Here is a 20,167-nt window from a genome sequence, read left to right as displayed (position 1 = left end):
AATCAGAAATTTTTATTATTAGAAAAAAAAAAAAAAAAAAAAGGTTCCTTTCAGTCACTCCACAAAGCATCACCATAACAGCAAAGGTGCAACTACAGCAAACCCAACATAGAGAAGAAAAAGAAATTAACCCTTTACAAAAATTAAAATTAATAAATAAAAAAGAAAAACAAACCCACTCTTTGTTCATGCCCTGGTCCACCACCTTCAGTAATATCTTTCCACAGTACAAAAGATATTACTTCTTAATCTATCAAGTTTTATTTTGAAAGTATTACTTTTATTAATTACACAGATATATATAATATTATAATTATAATTATAATTATAATTAAGGGAATTTCCAGAGATTTTGCTCCCCCACTGAAGGGTTTTGATGATCATCATCAGTAGCATCTGCAGAAGCAGAAAAATCCAAGCGAGGAGGACTAAGAAGCATCCCTTCAGCCATATTGACAAGAAGATTAGGCATATCAAATATCAAATCTTCATCAACAAATTGATGATCAGTCATAATTGAGCTTTCTTGCCCTAGTACTGTTTGATTAATATTATAATTATAATTATTATTAGTGATCTCCAGTTGATTGTTTCCAATTCCCAAAGCGTCTCTTGCAGCCCCTAGAGCAGAAGCTGCAGAGGCAGCAGCCGCCTGAATATCACGCGGGGATGTAGATGCTGGTACAGGCAGAGATGGTGCTGAGTTAGGGAAATTAAGCTCAGTATCTCTACCTTTAAGCGCCAAAGCAGCTACATCATAAGCTATAGCAGCCATTTCCGGCGTAGGAAATGTGCCTAACCAAATCCTATTAGGCTTTCTAGGCTCTCTAATTTCAGACACCCATTTTCCACTACTCCTACGCCTAACGCCTCTATAAACTGGGTGACGCCCTGCGGGTCGAGCAGCAGAAGCAGAGGCGGCGTTGTTTTCGCTGCCGGTAGAGTTGCTGGACTGTTGTTGCGAGTAATGCATGGTGGTGTTTAGTTAGTACAAGGAATATTGGCGGGAAGATTGTGAGTTTCAAGCAGGAGAAGGCGAGGGAAGCCATTTTATGAGGAGGGTTTCAGTGCAAACCAGTTGTTAATCTACTGCTGTCCGGGAAGAGTCGGGGTGTAAGCCAGCTTTTTGTTGGACATCTGGGTTGGATTGCGTTTTTGCGGCAATATATATTAACTGCTTTTCTATACTTTTTATACTTAACTGTCAACTATAGCCATCTATCGTTTTCCTTCACTGTTTTATTAGATTTTATTTTATATTTTGATTCAAAAAAATGCAAAAGCTGAGATCCAAATCACACTTTTGTACAGACAAGCTTATCATGAAACAAGAGAAACATATTATTCTTCTCTCACGCCAACTGATTTGACAGAGAAAAAATTTCCTAATTACTTTGGCCACTCATTACTCTCCATTAATGCTAACTTAAACAACTGATTTAATTATAATTATTCTTCTTTTCTAATTAATTTTCACTTCATCCCTTAAATTATATTATTTCTTATCTATCTTATCTATCGTCTGATTTCCATTTGGGAAATATAGACCTAACTAGGTTATGTGAGTCATATAGCAGCCAATACCAACATGAGATTGAGGGCATACGTGTAAAGCAAAAAACGGGGTATATGTGCATATGGTATATCCTATACACTATCAAAGTCCATATGACAGGCCAATTACCCTCTCTAAAAGTATAACATAAGCTATAGTTTGAATATTTAATGCTCGAGGAGTTGGAGATTAGACTCCTGACTTTAACAATTTCTTAAAATCTTAAAAATATATATAAGTTAAAGACTCAAAATTTTTAATTTGAAACTATCAGTCCTTCAATTCATAAGTTTTGAACCAAATAAAAAACTAATTGGTTTCTTCTACTAAGGTTATGGAGACAACTTCTGTAACATTATCAGTTAAAGTTTATTAGGGTAACATATATATGCTAATATTTCATTTTTTCTAGAACTTAATTAGAAACATCTTGTTAATTAGCAGTTTCAAACCTAGCGGTATCTCTGGTACCCTTGCCTTTCTAGTGAGATTTGGCTTTTTTTTTTTTTTTTTTTTTTTTTTTTTTTATGGTTGTTGAGGAATTTTTACCCTTTTGCTACTGTTTTATTTTTCTTGGTTATAGTAGTAAATCTTAATTAATCAGCGTGGAAAATGTACCCATTAATTTGATTGTTATTTATATAGATTATTTCTTAAATTAATTATAATGGTAGTCGAATTGGGCCTAAACCTGGGAGAGGCCTTAGACAAGGGGATCCCTTTTCTCCCTATTTATACATTATTTGTGTGAAGGGTCTGTCTTTGTTATTTTCAGATGCGCAAAGGAGGGGTCTTATTCATGGGTGTTGGGCAAGGAGCAAGTGTCCTAGAACCTCATATCTTTTATTTGCGGATGATTCTATTTTGTTTTTTATAGCAAATGTCTTTGAAGCTTCTAGGGTTATCCTTAATCAATATGAAAAAGCCTCGAGCCAATCAGTGAATAATGAGTTAAGACATAAAATTTCGAGAATCCTTGATGTTCATAGTCCATTAGGTGGGGGGAATTATCTTGGATTGCCTTCGCTTATCGGGAGAAATTAAAAAAAAAAAAAAAAAAAATATATATATATATATATATATATATATATATATATATATATATAAAGGATAGGCTTAGTAGAAGGATAAATGAGTGGAACAATAGATTAGAGTAGAGCGTCAGGTTCTTCTAAAATCAGTAGCCCAAGCTGTCCCTTCCTTTTGTATGAGTGTTTTTCTACTTCTTTTATCTACTTGTAATGAGTTGCATAAAGTAATAAATAAATTTTGATGGGGCAAAGCGAGATGGTGGTAGAGGTATAAATTGGCTTGCGTAGAATAGGATGTGTAGTCGTAGATCGGATGGTGGTATGGAATTTAGAGATCTCCATTGTTTTAATGTTTCAATATTAGGCAAGCAATGGTAGAGGTTATTGAATGACACCAACACTCTCCTTTATCGTATTTTCAAATCTAAATATTTCCGGAGAGGGATTTTCTTAAGGCTTCTTTAGAAAGAACTCCGAGTTTTATATGGAAGAGTATTTTGTTTTCTAGTGGAATGTTGAAGCAAAGGGTTAGATGGAAGATGGGTAATGGTGAGTGTATTAAGGTGGCTACTGATCCTTAGATTCCAAAAAAAAAAGGATACTTTCTTAGTGGATGGGGGCACATCCTTTGTTGATCCTAATATGTGATTGAGGGATCTTTTTGTGGAAGGAGGTAGAAGGTGGGATATTAATAAGCTTATGAAGTTATTTAGTACTAGGGATATACGGGCAATTACTGGGATACCTATTATCTCTTTTGAGATAAAGGACATTTTCATGTTACGTTTTGATCTCAAGCGAGTCTATACGGTCAAATCGGCCATGTGAGCTTAAAATATTTAGGAAGGAAACCTCTAGTATTAAATGGGATATTTAGAGTAGAGTGTTGAGTCTTAATCTGTAACATCCCTTCCCGGTTCACCCGTGAACCCGAATGAACCAAGCTGAGACGCTATAATCTGGTTGAACCTATATCCTGTCATGCTGATATCATCCTGTATGCTAAAAAATTATGTCATGTTGTTGCTTTATACATCATTTATATACAAACATTTACTTAATAGTTAGTCGGATGTCACATGATCTCCCTCAAAGATCAAGGATATTATGTGGCGTGCTAGTAGGAATTTGCTTCCCACGAAGGAGAGGTTGAATCGGAGACGGATGAATATTGATGGAGATGTCTTTTTTGCAACGATATGGAGGATACTGATCATATTTTAGTTCATTGCAATATGTCGATGGGTGCATGGAGGTTGGGAGGTTTTGGTGCACCAAATGTTATCATCTCTTATCCAAAATTCTTATTGCAGGTCCTCAACTCTAGAGAGAAAGAAGCTGCTGAATTTCTTGTAATTATTGCTTGGAAAATATGGGCATTAAGAAATAAAATGTTGTGGAATCAAATAGGGATGCTCAGCCATGGATGTTAATGTCGACACCACACTGTACATGCTGGAATGGGGGCATTGTGACCAATTCAGTAGACCTACATCTACGTCTACGTCTACGTCATTGCTGTCTTGCCATGCCTATATAGCAGGGTCTATCACTCCACATAACTTCGACTGGCTGTATCAATGGTGCAATTTTTGCATTAACGGACTTTATTGGCTATGGGTTATTATTGAAGATAGTGAGGGGAGATTTCAAAGGGATGTGCCAAGGAACCAAGAGGGCAATAACAATCCAGAAATACTAGAACCCATTGCACTTTGTTCTTGTCTCATGTATGCGCAAGATTATTTATCTTTAAATGGTTGTACTTTTTCTGATTGCCAAAACCTTATTAAAGCTGTTAGTTCACTGGTTATGAACAACTCTGAATATGCATTAATAATTTCAGATTGTAGGAGAATCTTAGAGCTTAGGCATAATATAAGTGTCACATGGGCTCGGAGACAAGCGAATAGATGCTCTCATTCCTTAGCTAGAGCGTCTATTTTATATGCTCGTTTCCAAAGTTGAGATGATGTCCTTGTTTGTTGGATTTTGTCCCTTGAGGTAATGAATTATGTTTCCTTTTCAAAGCAAAAAAATATTTTAGATTCAACATTCATGGAGTTGGAAAATATTTAAGTTAAATTTTAACTTTAGAATCTATTTGTTTTCATAAAAATAACTTGTTAGTAAAAAATTTTTTAGATGCTCTAACATTTTGGTGTTTCAAGAAAATTAGTCAATGAAAAATACTTTCCTGATAAAAAAAAAAAAAAAAAAAAAAGCTAACCATTTTTAAGGAAAATTACTTTCCTCTTTTAAGAGAGGAAAACATTTTCAGTTTATTGACAAACTTATTAGTAAGAGTGAGCATTTGATTTAATTAAATGTAATCGATTCGATTTAATTTGACTGAATAAAGTTTCACGATAATCGAAATCGGACTGAAACTTATAAATTGATTCGACATGGAAGCAAACCAAATTGTGTTTGGGTTTGGTTCGGCTATTTTGAATGGAATCACCTATCTTGGATAAATATATCTCAGATCACCATTTCTTCTAATATCCCAGCAGTAACTATCACTAAACCAACTGACCATACTTTATTTGCACTTCACTTCACTTTCCCCTTAATTTAAGTATTTAAATCAAAACCTATTAACTAACTATTTAATTTAATGTCAGCTTACATTCAATAAATTCACCCAAATTAAATAATCAAATAGAATTTAACGAAATAATCAATTTAATTAGCAATAATCCTTCAAAAAAAATTGAATTAGCAATAATATGAATAAGCTCACATGTTTCTTGAAAAAAACAGAAGAAAAAAAAAGCTCACACGTTCCCTTTTTTTTTTTTTTTTTTTCCTTTTTTAATCATAAGCTCACACGTACTCATGACCATAAAATAAAAACAAATGACAAACAACCAAAATTTTGTCATGTCGACTTATGGGTCATTTTCATATAGCCAAAATTTTCTCGTAAACAAATCAATTTTTCTAATATAATCACTTCTTTTTTCTTTTTTCTTCTTATTTGTCGTATGATATATATTAAATCTCAGTTAATCAGTCGGCATCTTAACCAACCTAACTCAGCCCGCAACCATTTTTTGTGGGGGAATTGGGCAAATTTTCAAGTGCATGAATTTTGCATCATAGCCCTCTTCACCATCCATATTATGCTAATTAATTATATTCTATACTGATCTGATCCAACTTGCAAGCAATCCCACCTCTAACCAATTACATTCCAATGATATATACATATAATTTTCATGTCTCCCTCTATGAATATAAATTAATAGACATAACATTTCATCCTTTCTAATTTAGGCAAACTGAAAGAATCAATTATGTTTTTTTTTTTTAAAAAAAACTTAAATATTAAATTTATAGGAGTGGAAACAGAATGAATAACTCAAAATTTATCATGGATATAACCAATTCTAATTCATTTAAAATAAGCATTAAGCGAATACGAATTTTGAAAAATTGGTAAAGAGGTCGGCATTTATAACTTAGAAACAAAAAAAGATAATTTGGTCCACTTAATTCCTAGAAAACAAATCAAGAATAAGAAATAAAAGAAAGAAAGGGGAACGTCCATACAAGGCAAAAGGAAAGACAAAATGAATTTTCTACTTATAGTGGGAGCAGTGTTTAGAGATAATGGGTACAGTAATAACGTCATAATAAAACAGAGAACATAAAATCTATGTCTTGAGTTTTTGTATTTAGAAACTTAAATAGATGGATTGGTTTGCTTTATAGTGGATTCTGTATTAATTTGAAAAGGACATGAAAGGAATTATTGGGTTTGGGAGATCTTAGAGGACTTGATCTGTAAAGGGTTTTAGCACCCAAAACCAAAAAACGGATACATCCAATAATTTATTTTTTTAATAAGAAAAAGAAGACAATTATATTAATATTTATATATAATATATATACTAGTTGCCTTAGAAAAGAACCACAAAGGCGTGTAACTGTTAATGTAGCAGGCTGCCGCGCCGCGTTGATTAGAGGAAATATCAGAATCGTGTTAAGAGATGATTAATTTTAATTCAACGTATTTAGCAATTGATGATTTGAAAAGGAAATTTCAAGTGCTGCTTTTCCTTGTAGGTTTTATCAAAAGGAAGACTTGTAATAAGCTATCCACGTGACATTGTCATCTTTTAGGAAATATCAAGTGCCCACCTATATCTATTAGCATCTAGTAACCTAAGTTCCATAAAATCAAATCACTTTCGTTTTACTACCTATTGACCTAATTAACAGGGTAAAATACACTTAGGTGATTAAATTATATCCTAATTGATAGAAACTTAATTATTAAATTAGGGGGCAATATGTAATTAAGTCACGGTACAATCTGCAATTATGTAAATAGGGCTTGATATTATATTATGCCTTGTAGTATCTCTCCCTCATCTAACACTCATATCTCATCCCCTATATAAGATTATCCTCACCGTGAGAGAATTAATACTATTTTCGATTATTAAAGAATATTGTTTACATATTCATCTAAATCCAATTATCATTATTGTTACTAATTAGAGATATCAAATTGATGCGGTGAGCGTGGACTTATAGTAGTTAATCCTTTCATATATAAAAGCTCTTTATTATTATCCGTTTAAATTATTAGGAAATGGATAAAATACCACCAGCTGGAACTGGTGAATCAGATAGAATTGGAATATAGACACCCAAGACCAAATGAATACTCATGTGCATTTAACCCCATTGTTGGGAAATGTTTACAATAATACTAAGGAAGATTTCTGAGTGAAGACCCTTCAAGTGCTAAAGGAAGTCAGTGATGCACGAGATAACACTAACTTCGGGTTGAGGAACAATTCCCCTCTATGTACGGAAATCATGTTGGTCAACTTCTCTTAAAAGTTCAAGATGCCTGTGTTTGAAACCTATGACAGGACAATTGACCCATGGAGTCATCTCGTTGATTTTCGAACAATCATGCACATACAGAGTACAGTAGGTGTACTATTATGCCGAGCCTTCAACATCACCCTAAAGGGGCTAGCTAAATGGTTCCAAATGTTAACTACTGGATCTATAGGTAGATGAGCAGACATGTTAGGGTGAAGATCTCCCATAGGGATTAGCAGGTCAAGCATATCTAGGCCGAGTTACTCTACAAGGACCCCCTACTCCCGAGGCATTAGCTCAACAGTAAGAGAAGAAGATTTCAATCCCTTAGTTAAGAGTAGGACAGACATCTTATGATGGTTAAAAGAGAACAGGGAGGAAATCCATTTCAATTACCTGAGGAAGTTAAGAGAGGAACCAATAGTGCTTATAGATAAAAGCAAATACTGCGAATTTCACAATGATGTTGGACATGACACTGATCACTACTGGAAACTCAAGAAGGAGATAGAATGTTTAATCCAAAGAGGCGTCTTAAAAAAAATTTGTGAGGAAAGACAGAAATCAGGAACATTAAAGGGAATCCTAGTTGAGTTATCAAAGAAAGTAGGAAAACGATCGGTAAGGTTTAAAATCTTAAGTACCATCAATATGATTTTTGGATGTGCTGTAGGAGGTGATAACAACTCGACTAAAAAAAGAAATGCCCAAGAAATTTACTCAATACACACCGAGCAAATACCAACAGTTTTGTACAAGCCCATCACTATTTCGGAAGAGGATATCGAGCACATGCATTTCCCATATTACGATGCCCTAGTTGCTGTAGGGGTGATGGAGAACTATAAAGTTCGAATAATCCTAGTAAATGATGACAGCTCAGTCAATGTTATCACCTTATAAGTGTCCAATGCTTTGAAGCTTGACGTCACTAAACTGAAACCAGTCTGAGCACCCTTAGTGGAACCAATAGGGAGGTAAGTATCAGTAGAAAGAAGCATGAAGATAACATTAGAACTTGGAGATAGCGAGCACACTAAAGCAGTAAAGGCAGAATTTATAGTGGTGGACATCCCTTTCCCTTCCAACGCCATCCTCGAATGACCACTGTTGTCTGCACCAGGGGTATACACATCCATCAGGTAATTAATAATGAAGTTCTCTTTTGACTTTGCTGAAATTGTGATAGTTAGGAAAAATCAAAAAATCACAACAGAAGCATATGTGGTACCATTGAAAGGCGTGTAGGTAACACTTCCTATCTAAGTAGCATCTGCCCCTAGGCGCTTGGAGATAGATGAGGAACACCTGGAGCGCTCTGAAGCTAAGCCCTTTGACATTCTAAGGGAGGAAATTGAATTGAACCCTGGGCCAAAGGGGGAGATCCAAGAGGCCATCCTACAAGAAGGCAAAGTTAAGGTTAGAGCAGATTTAGACAAAGCCAATAAAGCAGAAAGAGAGAAATCATGCACCCGAGGGATAGAAGGTGATTGTTGCAGAAATAGATAAGCTTATTTCAGCATGTTTTGTTCAGGAAGTACAATACTTGGATTGGCTAGCTAACATTATCATAGTGCCGAAGTCGAATGGTAAATGGAGCTTATGCGTGGACTTCACAGATCCAAACAAAGATGCCCCAAAGATTCTTATGCTCTAGTAAATATAGATCAATTGGTGGACTCTACGACTGGGTATGAGAGGTATAATTTTATGGATGCAGCTGCCGGATATCATAAAATAAGAATGAACCAGCTAGATATAGGAAAGACGGTTTTCATCATTGACCAGGGAACATATTGTTATGAAGTCATGTCATTCGGGCTCAAAAAATGCAAGAGCTACATATCAACGCTTAATGAACACTAAGTTCAAAGGCTACATAAGAAAGACAATGGAGGTTTATATAGATGACATGATTATAAAGAGCAAACCAATAAAGATCATGCTCGAGACTTACAACAGACTTTTCAAGTATTATCCAAATACAATATGAAACTTAATTCAAAAAAATGTGTATTTGGTGTGATTGCAAAAAAATTTCCAAGTCTTATGGTATTGCAAAGGGAAATTGAGGCCAACCCAGAAAAATAAAAGCTATAAATGAAGTATAAATAAAGTATAACAGCTTAATGGATGAATCGTATCTTGTGGATGTTTCATCCTTTGTTTGGCAAAAAGATGTATGTCGTTTTATTAAACCTTGAAGAATCTTAAACACTTCCAATGAACAGAGTAATATTCAAACAACCTTAGAAGATTTAAAGACATTTCTTAGCTCACCTCCACTCCTTAGTCGGTCCAAAAAGAATGAACCCCTATATTTATATTTATCAACGATAACACAGTTGCCTAAACCCTAGTCAGGAAAGAAGAGAGAGAGCAATTCCCTGTTTATCAAGCTATAAATGAAGTATAAATAAAGTCCTAAGGCGAGCAGAAGAAAGATACCTAAGAATTGAGAAGTTAGCATTTGCCGTGTGAACAACATCCACCCGACTTAGGCACTATTTCCAAGCTCTCACCATCTTTATAAGAACTGACTTTCTATTGAAGAAGATTTTGCATAGAGCTAAGACCTAGGGAAGAATGGTTGGGTGGTTTATAAGGTTGGAATAATTTGAGATATAGTACATTCCATGCCCCGACCCCAAAAGCATAGGTTTTGGCTGATTTCGTAACTGAGATGACTTTACCTGAGTCAATAAATGAGTCTGACCATACATGGCTCCAATGAAAATTAAACATTGATTGGGTATGTGGCATAACAAGAGCAAGAACATGTATGATTATGGAAGGCCAGATCTAGGTTAAGTTGAGTTATGTGATGCAACTAGATTTCCCCTGCACCAACAACATGACCAAATATGAAGCTTTAATCATCAGGCTTAAAATTGCCATCAAACTCAAAGCCAAAATCCTTCTTATCCTCTTTGACTCACAATTGATAGTGAATCAGATAATCAAGAGATTTGCAATGAAAGAGCCCTCCATGGGTAAATATTAAGCATTAGCTAAAGAATTGCTAGCCTAGATAGAAAAATGAGGAGGTCAATGGGATATCAAATAAGTGGTAAGAGTTGAGAACAAGGCAGTAGATCTAGTCACCAAGGCAACAGCTAAGAAAGGCATCCTTCTAGAGGGAATCCCAGTTGAAATGCAAAATTGACCAAGCATAGAAATAACTAAAGGTTTGCACTTTCTATCCACACATGGCTGGATGTAACTCCTAATGAAGTATCTTAAGCATGGTACTTTACCGATTAAAAGTGCGAAGCACTGAAAATAATAAGAAAAGCATCTAAATACTCACTAGACTAAGGGGTGCTCTATAGGAGGTCCAAGTCACATCTTTTGGCCAGATGCTTGGATGGTGAAAAAGCAAATTATGTAATCAAGGAGGTATATGAAGTCTTTTGCTGTGCTCATGAAGGAGGAGATGTGATCCTGAAAAAATTATTATTGCTTTCACATTATTGGCTACCATGAAAAAAGATGTTCAACATTTTGTATGAAGATGCATCTTATGCCAAAAGCAGAATAAGGTTTCAAGAAAGCTAGCCTTAGATATGCAACCGATAGGAGGATCATGGTCTTTTGCTTAGTGGGGGATAGACATCTTAGGACCTTTCCCGATCATTACTGGACTTAAGAAGTTTATTATTTTAGCGGTAGATCATCTCAAATGGGTTGAGGCAGAAGCCCTAACAACAATAAAACTGGCCTAAATCATTAGGTTCTTCAGAAATGAAGTTCTATTCAAATATGGAATACAGAATAGGCTGGTCACAAATAACGATAAACAGTTCAATCCTGAATCCTTTGGGAGTTTTTGTAAGGATTAAAAAATAAGCTTACACTTCACCTCGATGACTCACCCTCAAACTAACAGGTTTAATAGTGGTCACTAACAAAATTATTTTGTAAGGACTCAAAAAGAGACTAGAAGAAGCAGGAACCAATTGGGCCGAGGATCTAAACAGTGTGCTATAGGCATACCGAACTGCACCTAGAAGATCTACGGGAGAAACGCCCTTTTGCTTAGTGTACGGAGTGGAAGCAATTATACTTATGGAAATCGGGCTTCCCAGTAGATGAAACAAAGCAGGAGTAAAAGATGCAGCTCGACAACAACAAATGGCGAGATGCCATAACAAAAGAGTCTCAAGGCAAAATTTTGAAGTTAGTGACCGAGTGTGGAGAAAAATGGAGATGAAAAAGGGTTTGCAAGAGCGGGTAAGTTAGGTCCTAACTGGGAAGGACCATTTGAAGTCACTTAAAAGTGGGATTGAGCACTTTCAAGGTCATGCCAATGGATAGGGTAGAACTCCTTGCACATGGAATGCTAAAAATTTAAGACATTGTTTTATGTAAATATGTAACTCCTAATTATTCAAAACATCACAGTAATAAAAGTGCTTAGATAAAAGCTAATGTTTCTCACTTATCTTTATGGGATTTATATGACTCAATTGTATTGTGGAGAGCTAGTTAGCTCAGGCAATGAATTTGAAAATTCTAAATCGCTAAGTGAATCTTCGAGTCTATGCACTCCTCATAATATCATAGCACATCAAGTGCATAACACCATAGCACATCAAATGCAAGCATAAGAGCCTAAGCCAGTCTAGGCTAAAATGCCTATCATAACATTGCATTTGAACAAATGTAACCTAAGTGATTCTAAGCCGACGTGCCAAACTAAGAAATAAAACTACAAGCTTAAGTAGCTTCCTATTATATTGATAATGGGGAAGACGCACAACATATCAGAATTTTGAATATGCCAAGCTTAAACAAGGCTCCGAGCTATGTCACTCAGCTAAGTATGTTATAGCACAATCGTCGCCCTTAAAGGCCACTATGTTCATCATAGACTACAAAACGATCGGTGCTATATATATTGAAAGCATTATAAAAGTCGAGGATAAACTCATGCAAAAAAATAAAGAACCTTAGAATAAAGTTAGACAAGTAGAGACAAAAGAAAGAAAGGAAAAAATATATATTCATTCTCAAAAGTAAAAAAAAAATAAAAAAAAGTGGAAAAATTAAAAAACAAGAAAGGAAAAAGATATAAATTTTTTTTTATATGACCTCCACTTTGGCGGGAGTAAAAGAATCCTCAACACTGATGGCATGATTCTCAGAAGGAGCAAGATCAACTTCTATAGACTCAGTAGGCAGTTGAGGACCATGAGGCTGAGCCATAGAACCCTTAATCACAGAGACAGTAAGGTTAGTAGGCTCCTTTACCACATCATCATCTCCATCATCATTTAAGCCCTCGAAGGCGTCGATATGGGTAAAAAAGCTCTAATTGTCACTCAAAAATCTCTTAACTAGCCCTTTAGTGATTAAATATGCTTGATGGATAAGCAAATCTATCAAGTTGCTTAAAGTAATGACAGCATAGTTTAAGCGTTCTTTAACTCCGAGTGAAGTTAGTTTGCAACAACCTCCTGCTCCTCCCTCTACTTTGTAAGCTGCTCAACCTGAGGATTCAGATTGAAGACGATCTCAATGTGATCATCCCTAGCCTTCGCAATAGCCCAAATCTTATCCTCTAACTCGCCTAAAAAGTGGCTATTCTCCATCGTCTGATTCTGGACAATCTCCTAAAATTTCTCCACATTGTCTTGCTCAGTCTTCAAATTGCCCTCTAACATGGTAGACAACTCCCGCAGCTCCTTGATACGACGCCTATATTATTGTTAGCTTACCAACTAAAAACAAATAAGAAACAAAAGAGACAAAGAAGGCAATACCTCGATAAAAGTATTTCAACATAAGTGTAAATGGTTTAACTTACCATCACAAAATCACAATCTATCTAGTTAAAAATCTCTCCTCATCTATATGCTCCAGCTGCCCCATACCGGATAGACAGGAACAATGCGAGGTAATAGACCAAGCTATTAGACTACCCTAAGAGAAACATCTTTGCCATACTTCTTCCGAAGGAGGGACAGAAATTGGAAATAAGGCCTGAGTAGGTAGCCTTTTTAGGGATTGGTATTTAAAAAAATATCCAAGAAGGGGTTGAATTGTTAGTTTAAACTTGAATCCTTTTCAGGGATTTTTCAAATCACTATAGAAGCAACATAATATACTAGCTAATTAGATAATAAACATAGAAAAATCAATTAAACACTTAGCTCTTCATCATTGTCTATAAAACATAAAATTTGAACCTATCAAAGATTTTGGCTCACTAAAATTGAGTAACTTTGATTCTGTGAGTCAGTTTCTATTGAAAGCAATATCAAAAATCAAATAAACATAATACGATACTTAGAGCAGAATTATAATCAAACCATTATGTCTATTAGAAAATCAAGTGAGTGTGCATGTGTGGTTTTCAAATTAAATCAACAAGAGAAATGAGAGAGGAGAAATCAACACAATCAATTTTATAGTGGTTCAACACTTCTCACGCCTACATCCACTACTTAAGAAGTCATCTTAAAACCCTCCACTATCATACTCTTTTCAACAACAAGAGCAAAGCCAAGTATAATGGAAATAGCCCTAATCCTAGAATTAACCATTCCTTTAAGTTTTCAAAGAACTTAAAAACTTCCTTTTTAGTTTTTGTCAAAGAACTATATAAACTTAACCCCATTAGATTTTACACTAGTTTTTACAAAGATATTTTTTATTTTAGCTAGAATAGGCATAATTAATCTTTCTATTTTAACAAGAGTGTACTAATCCTAACTAAATGACTAACTTACTGACCATATGAGCTTCAAGTCTTCAAGTTGTCTTAATTCTTTGACCTTCATTAGGATAGACTTTAATCTTCACTTTGATGAATTCTCTTTATTAATTTTCTACAAAAGAGTTTAAAATAATCTATATGATAAATCATTTCAATTTATTATTTTTTTAATCATCAAAATTAGATGTTTTAAAAGCTTAAGCCAACAAATGCTTTCTTGCATGGAGAGTTGGCTGAGGAAGTATATATGGAGCAACCATTTAGGTTTGTTGCTCAAAGGGAGTCTAGTTTCGTATGTTGACTACAACGATCTCTATATGGCTTAAAAAAATATCCACATGCGTGGTTTGGAAGATTTAGAACTTTTTTTCAGTAGTTTGGCATGAGTCGAAGTGAGATTGATCATTCATTTTTTTACCGACTTGGAGATAATGGTAAAAGCACTTATTTGGTCGTGTATGTTGATGACATTATCATAACAGGCAATGATCATGAAAAGATCTCTCAACTTAAGGAACGTTTGTTTAGCCACTTTTAAACCAAAGACTGAAATACTTTCTAAGGATAGAGGTAGCTCATTCCAAGACAGGTGTTGCAATTTCACAGAGGAAATATGCACTAGACATACTAGAAGAAACTAGCATGGTAGACTGTAAACTTGTGGATACTCCTATGTATCCTAATGTCAAACTTGTTCCAGGACAGGGAGAGCCATTTAAAAATCCTGGTAGATACATAAGGCTTATTGTTAAGCTTAATTATCTAATAATCATACGACTAGATATTTCTTTTGTAGTTAGTATAATTGGCTAGTTACTCCAGTCCCCATGTGATAACCATTGTGAATATGTTGTTGTTCACATTCTAATGTATATCAAAGGTACTCACAGGCAAGGTTTGTTATATGAAGAGAAAGGTCAGACACAAGTAATTGGCTACTCTGATGTTGACTAAGTAGGTTCCCCATCTGATAAAAGGTTTACTTCAAGCTATTGTATTATGATTGGAGAAAATCTAATATCCTATAATAGTAAAAATTAGGATGTGGCTAGATCAAGTGTAGAGGCAAAATATCGAGCCATGGCATTGGCTACATATGAATTTATTTGGCTGAAACAACTTCTTCATGAGTTGAAGTGTGGAGAAGTGAAAGAGATAAAACTAATATGTGATAATCAGGCATCACTGCATATTGCCTCAAATCCAATGTTTTATAAAAGAACGAAACTGCGGGTCCCGTTTATGTATGGCACAACCCAAGAGGGGGGGTGAATTGGGTTTTCTAAAAATTTAACTTTTAAAAACAAAAATCAGAATTCTATTGCAGCGGAATTAAAAAGCATTTGTGAGAGTTAGTTATCAAGTTTAGAACTTCCTCACAAAGCCTATTGCAAGATTAGAAAGACTCTGTGAAGAACAACTATTGCGATTAGAACAGCTTCACAAAGCTTAAGCAGTTTTAGAAAGACTCTGTGAAGAACAGCTATTACGATTAGAACAGCTTCACAAAGTTTATTGCTATTTTAGAAAGACTCTGTGAAGAACAGTTATTGCGATTAGAACAGCTTCACAGAGCTTAAGCAATTTTAGAAAGACTCTGTAAACAACAGTTATTGCATTTTAGAACTGGTTCACAAAGCTTTAAGCAAGATTAGAAAACTGATTATAATTCATATTGTGAATTACACTGAATATAGAAGGACATATTAGAACTTGGTATAATCACAATACAGAAATCCAGAGTTCTAATGTTCCACAGAGATAAAGCTTATTCACGATTAGAATCAGAAACTCATTAACAACATCGCATTTCTAAACAGATTAACAGTTGCGTAAATAGAATATAATCAAGCAGAACTTCAGAAAGTAAAAGAAGATAAACACAGAGATTTATAGTGGTTCGGCACTAACTCGCCTACATGCACTCCCCAAGACGCATCTTGAGATCCTCCACTATGTTATCTCTTTTCAAGGGTAAGAGACAAACCAACAATACAAGGAAATAGATCAACACCTAGATCTAACCTTTATCCCACTAGATTTTCCAAAGGTTCTAGTTAACCTCAAACCCTTTTGTTTTTGTAGAGAACAGAAACTCAAATCAAGACATTAGAATCTCACACAAGGAGAAGGTCGCTTGATAACCTATAACGCCATAGCTTTTCACCTAAGCTATTACACAAAAGTTTTTCAAGTAAAGAGCCTGTCTACAACAGATTACAAAATCTATATAGACAGAAAGAAATGCAAATATAAGCACAGGAAGAACAGAAAACGAATTTAGAAAACAGATTTAAAGATCAGAACTGTTCTTCAGAAAATGTTGTTAATAAATTTTCTTTTCTCTTAAAAATTTTTCTTGAAGCAAAGTGACGAAAAGAAATAGGGGGATTGAAGAGAGAGCTTAGAGAGATTTAAACTTTGAACAATGGACTCATACTCTTTGCAAAAACCCATTATTTTTGAGAGAGGAAAGAGTTTTTACATGAAAAGATGATATTTTCTTAGAAGTTAACGTTGAGATTTTTTGCAATAAAGTTTCTGATTTTTTTTAAACTAATGACGCAATGCATGGGTTGCAATTAAAAGGGTTGTTAGACCACATTTAATATTCACACATGCAAGATTTGGAGATGAAAGGTTCAGTTTAGAAAACAGTGTAGCATTTATATCAGAAACAGCCAGTTGTATCAGAAACAGCAGCTGTATTAAATCAGAAACTGCTTTTTAGATCAGAAATTACTTTTTGCAGAATTTCATTTAATAGCTACCAAGAATATTTACTCCAAAGATATTTTAGATGGAAAAACGTGAAGAGTAAAGATTTTGGCTATAAATTCTTAATAAATTTATTCAAAAACATTTCAAAACAATTTTGAGAGATATAAAATAGATTTGTGCTTATAATATCATTTACTCTCTATCGTACAATAATTTCCTAAGACCTATTATAATACTAACTAATAGAAAATATCTTCATTAATCTTCATGGTCTTCAAATAAAAATCTTGGGATGTAGGAACTTCATTTCTTCAATAATTTTCAACAATAATTTCTGCATAAAATAATATTAGCACATAAAAGAATATTAAATTTATTTGTTTTGTATAATCATCAAAATCTCAAGATAAAATTGACCCTTGAGCCAACAATCTCCCCCTTTTTGATGATGACAAAACCAATAAATTTGTCAAACATAAAATCATGTGCTCCCCCTAAATTTATGCATGTTAACAAAATACAAGTTCTAAACATAACAGATTTATCATGAAGCAAGATTAGAACTTCTATAAAACTCCCCCTGAATAAGTGCAATATAATATCTGCGAGGATTAGAACAGAATACAGATTTAAAAACTGACATTAGAATTAAAACAGAGTTCTAAGTCTTTTAATCAGAGCATACATTAGAATTGAAACTAAGTTTTAAGATCTAACAATCAGAGCATGTAAAGCATATTCTATTCACATAGAAACAAAACATTAGAACAAAAATATCACAGATTAAAACATTATAAGCAAAGTGATTAAGTACTTAAATAAATATACTATGTGCTCCTCCAAGTACTCAAGCATCAAGTGTACTGTGTTCTCCCACATTATAATAAAAATATCACAGATTAGAACATGATAAGCAAAGAGATTAAGTACTTAAATAAATATATTATGTTCTCCTCCAAGTACTCAAGCATAAAGTGTACTGTGTTCTCCCCCTTTTTGTCATCATAGAAAAGGGTTAGTAAATCAGAGCAAAATAGAAAAAAAAATAAACAAAGTAAGAAAATTCTAAACAAACAACTGACACAAATAAAAATAAGAGCAAATAACGGAAAATTGTTCACAGAACAAAATAGAAACACAACCAGAGAGTAGATTAGAAAGAAATCAAATAGGTTTAGAATCAATTTTGAGTCTTTTAGAACTCCTGAGATTCTGAACAGGTGAAGTTTCAGTTGGATTCTCAGATTGTTTAGAAAAGGGATGCAGAGGAGGTTTTCTTCTGTGAATGTTATTTCTCCCTTTCTTCTTCTTACTATCAGCTTCTTCTAAACTCAATGTTTCCTTTTCTGTTTTATCTTTCTCAGCTTTTTCTTTTTCTGAAGAATCTTCTTGTTCTTTTTCTAAACTTGATTCCAATACCAATTTAAAAAGAAAACTAAGAAAAAGAATAAAATAAAAGAAATAACACAAAAAAATAAAGAAACAAAATAAGACGAAATAAATAAAAATAACATAATTAAAAAAATTGATTTTTTTTTAAATCTAATGTAGATGAAGACATTAGAAATCAATGACATTAGAAATCCACATCAGAACCTTATATATCTCTTCTAAACACAAAACATAGAACAGGTTTTTCAATATCAAATATAGAAAGCATTTTTAGAACATACTCATAGAGTTCTAAAATTAAGAGTTTAGAACTAACATACCCAGTTCTCTTCTAATCAAGCAGAATTGGCTTTCATTTAAAGGTTTTGTAAAAATATCTGCCAATTGCTTTTCTGTAAGAATGAACTTGATCACTATATCACCTTTTTGAACATGATCACGTATGAAGTGATGTCTGAGTTCTATATGCTTGGTTCTAGAGTGCTGGACTGGATTCTTAGATAAGTTGATAGCGCTTATGTTGTCACATTTGATTGGAACAGTTTCTAATTTCAGACCATAGTCTGCCAATTGTTGTTTGATCCACAGAACTTGTGCAACACAGCTTCCAGCAGCAATATATTCTGCTTCTGCAGTAGAAAGAGCAATAGAAGTCTGTTTCTTGCTAAACCATAATACAAGGGCGCTATCTAGAAACTGGCAAGTTCCAGACGTGCTTTTTCTATCTATTCTACTTCCTGCAAAATCAGAATCACTATACCCAACAAGATCAAATGTATCATCTTTAGAATACCACAGACCTAAATTAGAAGTTCCACAAAGATATCTTAGAATTCTTTTTACAGCAATTAAATGAGATTCTTTAGGACATGATTGAAATCCAGCACATAAACAAACACTAAAGTGAATGTCAGGTCTGCTTGCAGTTAGATATAGTAAAGAACCAATCATACTTCTAAACATCTTAATATCCACATCCTTTCCATTTTCATCTTTTTCTAATTTTGAGGATGGACTCATTGGTGTACTACATACCTTGGCATTCTCCATTTTGAACCTTTTTAATAATTCTCGAGTGTACTTGCCTTGGTTTATAAAGATTCCATCATCGCATTGTTTAATTTGAAGTCCAAGGAAGAAGTTTAATTCTCCCATCATACTCATTTCAAACTCACCCTGCATAATCTTAGAAAATTCCTTACAAAGAAGGTCATTAGTAGAACCAAAGATTATGTCATCAACATAGATTTGCACAACTAGAATATCAGGTGCTTTATTCTTAATAAATATGTAGTATCAACCTTTTCTCTAGAAAAACCATTTTCTAACAAGAACTTACTTAATCTTTCATACCAAGCTCTAGGAGCTTGTTTTAAACCATAAAGTGCTTTAATAAGTTTATAAACATGATTTGGTTTATTATACACTTCAAAACCGGGTGGTTGTTCTACATACACTTCTTCATTTAGAACACCATTTAGAAAAGCACTTTTCACATCCATTTGATATAACAAGAAGTTTTTAAAACATGCAAATGCACAAAGCATCCTAATGGCCTCAAGTCTAGCAACCGGAGCAAAAGTCTCATCAAAATCGATGCCCTCTTCTTGGTTGTAACCTTAAGCCACTAACCTTGCTTTGTTTCTCACAACATTACCTTGTTCATCAAGCTTATTTCTAAACACCCATTTAGTACCAATAACAGAATGATTTTTAGGTCTAGAAACAAGTTTCCAAACTTGGTTTATTTCAAACTGATTTAGTTCTTCTTTCATGGCAATAATCCAATTTTCATCATTTTGAGCATCTTCTAAATTTTTAGGTTCTAATTGAGAAACGAAAGCAACATTACCAAAATATCTTCTAAGTTGAGCTCTAGTCATCATCCTTTCTGAAGGG

At 34.0% G+C, this 20,167-nt stretch overlaps 1 protein-coding gene across 1 annotated transcript; it reads right to left on the bottom strand.

Moving 5' to 3' along the window:
* Positions 1 to 49: 49 nt before the first annotated feature.
* HRD (Integrase-type DNA-binding superfamily protein) lies at positions 50 to 1,140 on the bottom strand. Its single transcript, XM_012211121.4, has one exon. The coding sequence runs from the start codon at positions 971 to 973 to the stop codon at positions 332 to 334; it is 642 nt and encodes a 213-aa protein (XP_012066511.1). The 5' UTR covers positions 974 to 1,140; the 3' UTR covers positions 50 to 331.
* Positions 1,141 to 20,167: the final 19,027 nt, after the last annotated feature.

The sequence above is a fragment of the Jatropha curcas genome, chromosome 2 (genome assembly GCF_041381405.1).
Source record: "Jatropha curcas cultivar XTBG-Jc1 chromosome 2, XTBG_Jcur_1.0, whole genome shotgun sequence".
NCBI lineage: Eukaryota > Viridiplantae > Streptophyta > Magnoliopsida > Malpighiales > Euphorbiaceae > Jatropha > Jatropha curcas.
The sequence above is the reverse complement of the archived record's forward strand: the minus strand, read 5'-3'. Positions and strand labels throughout refer to the sequence as shown.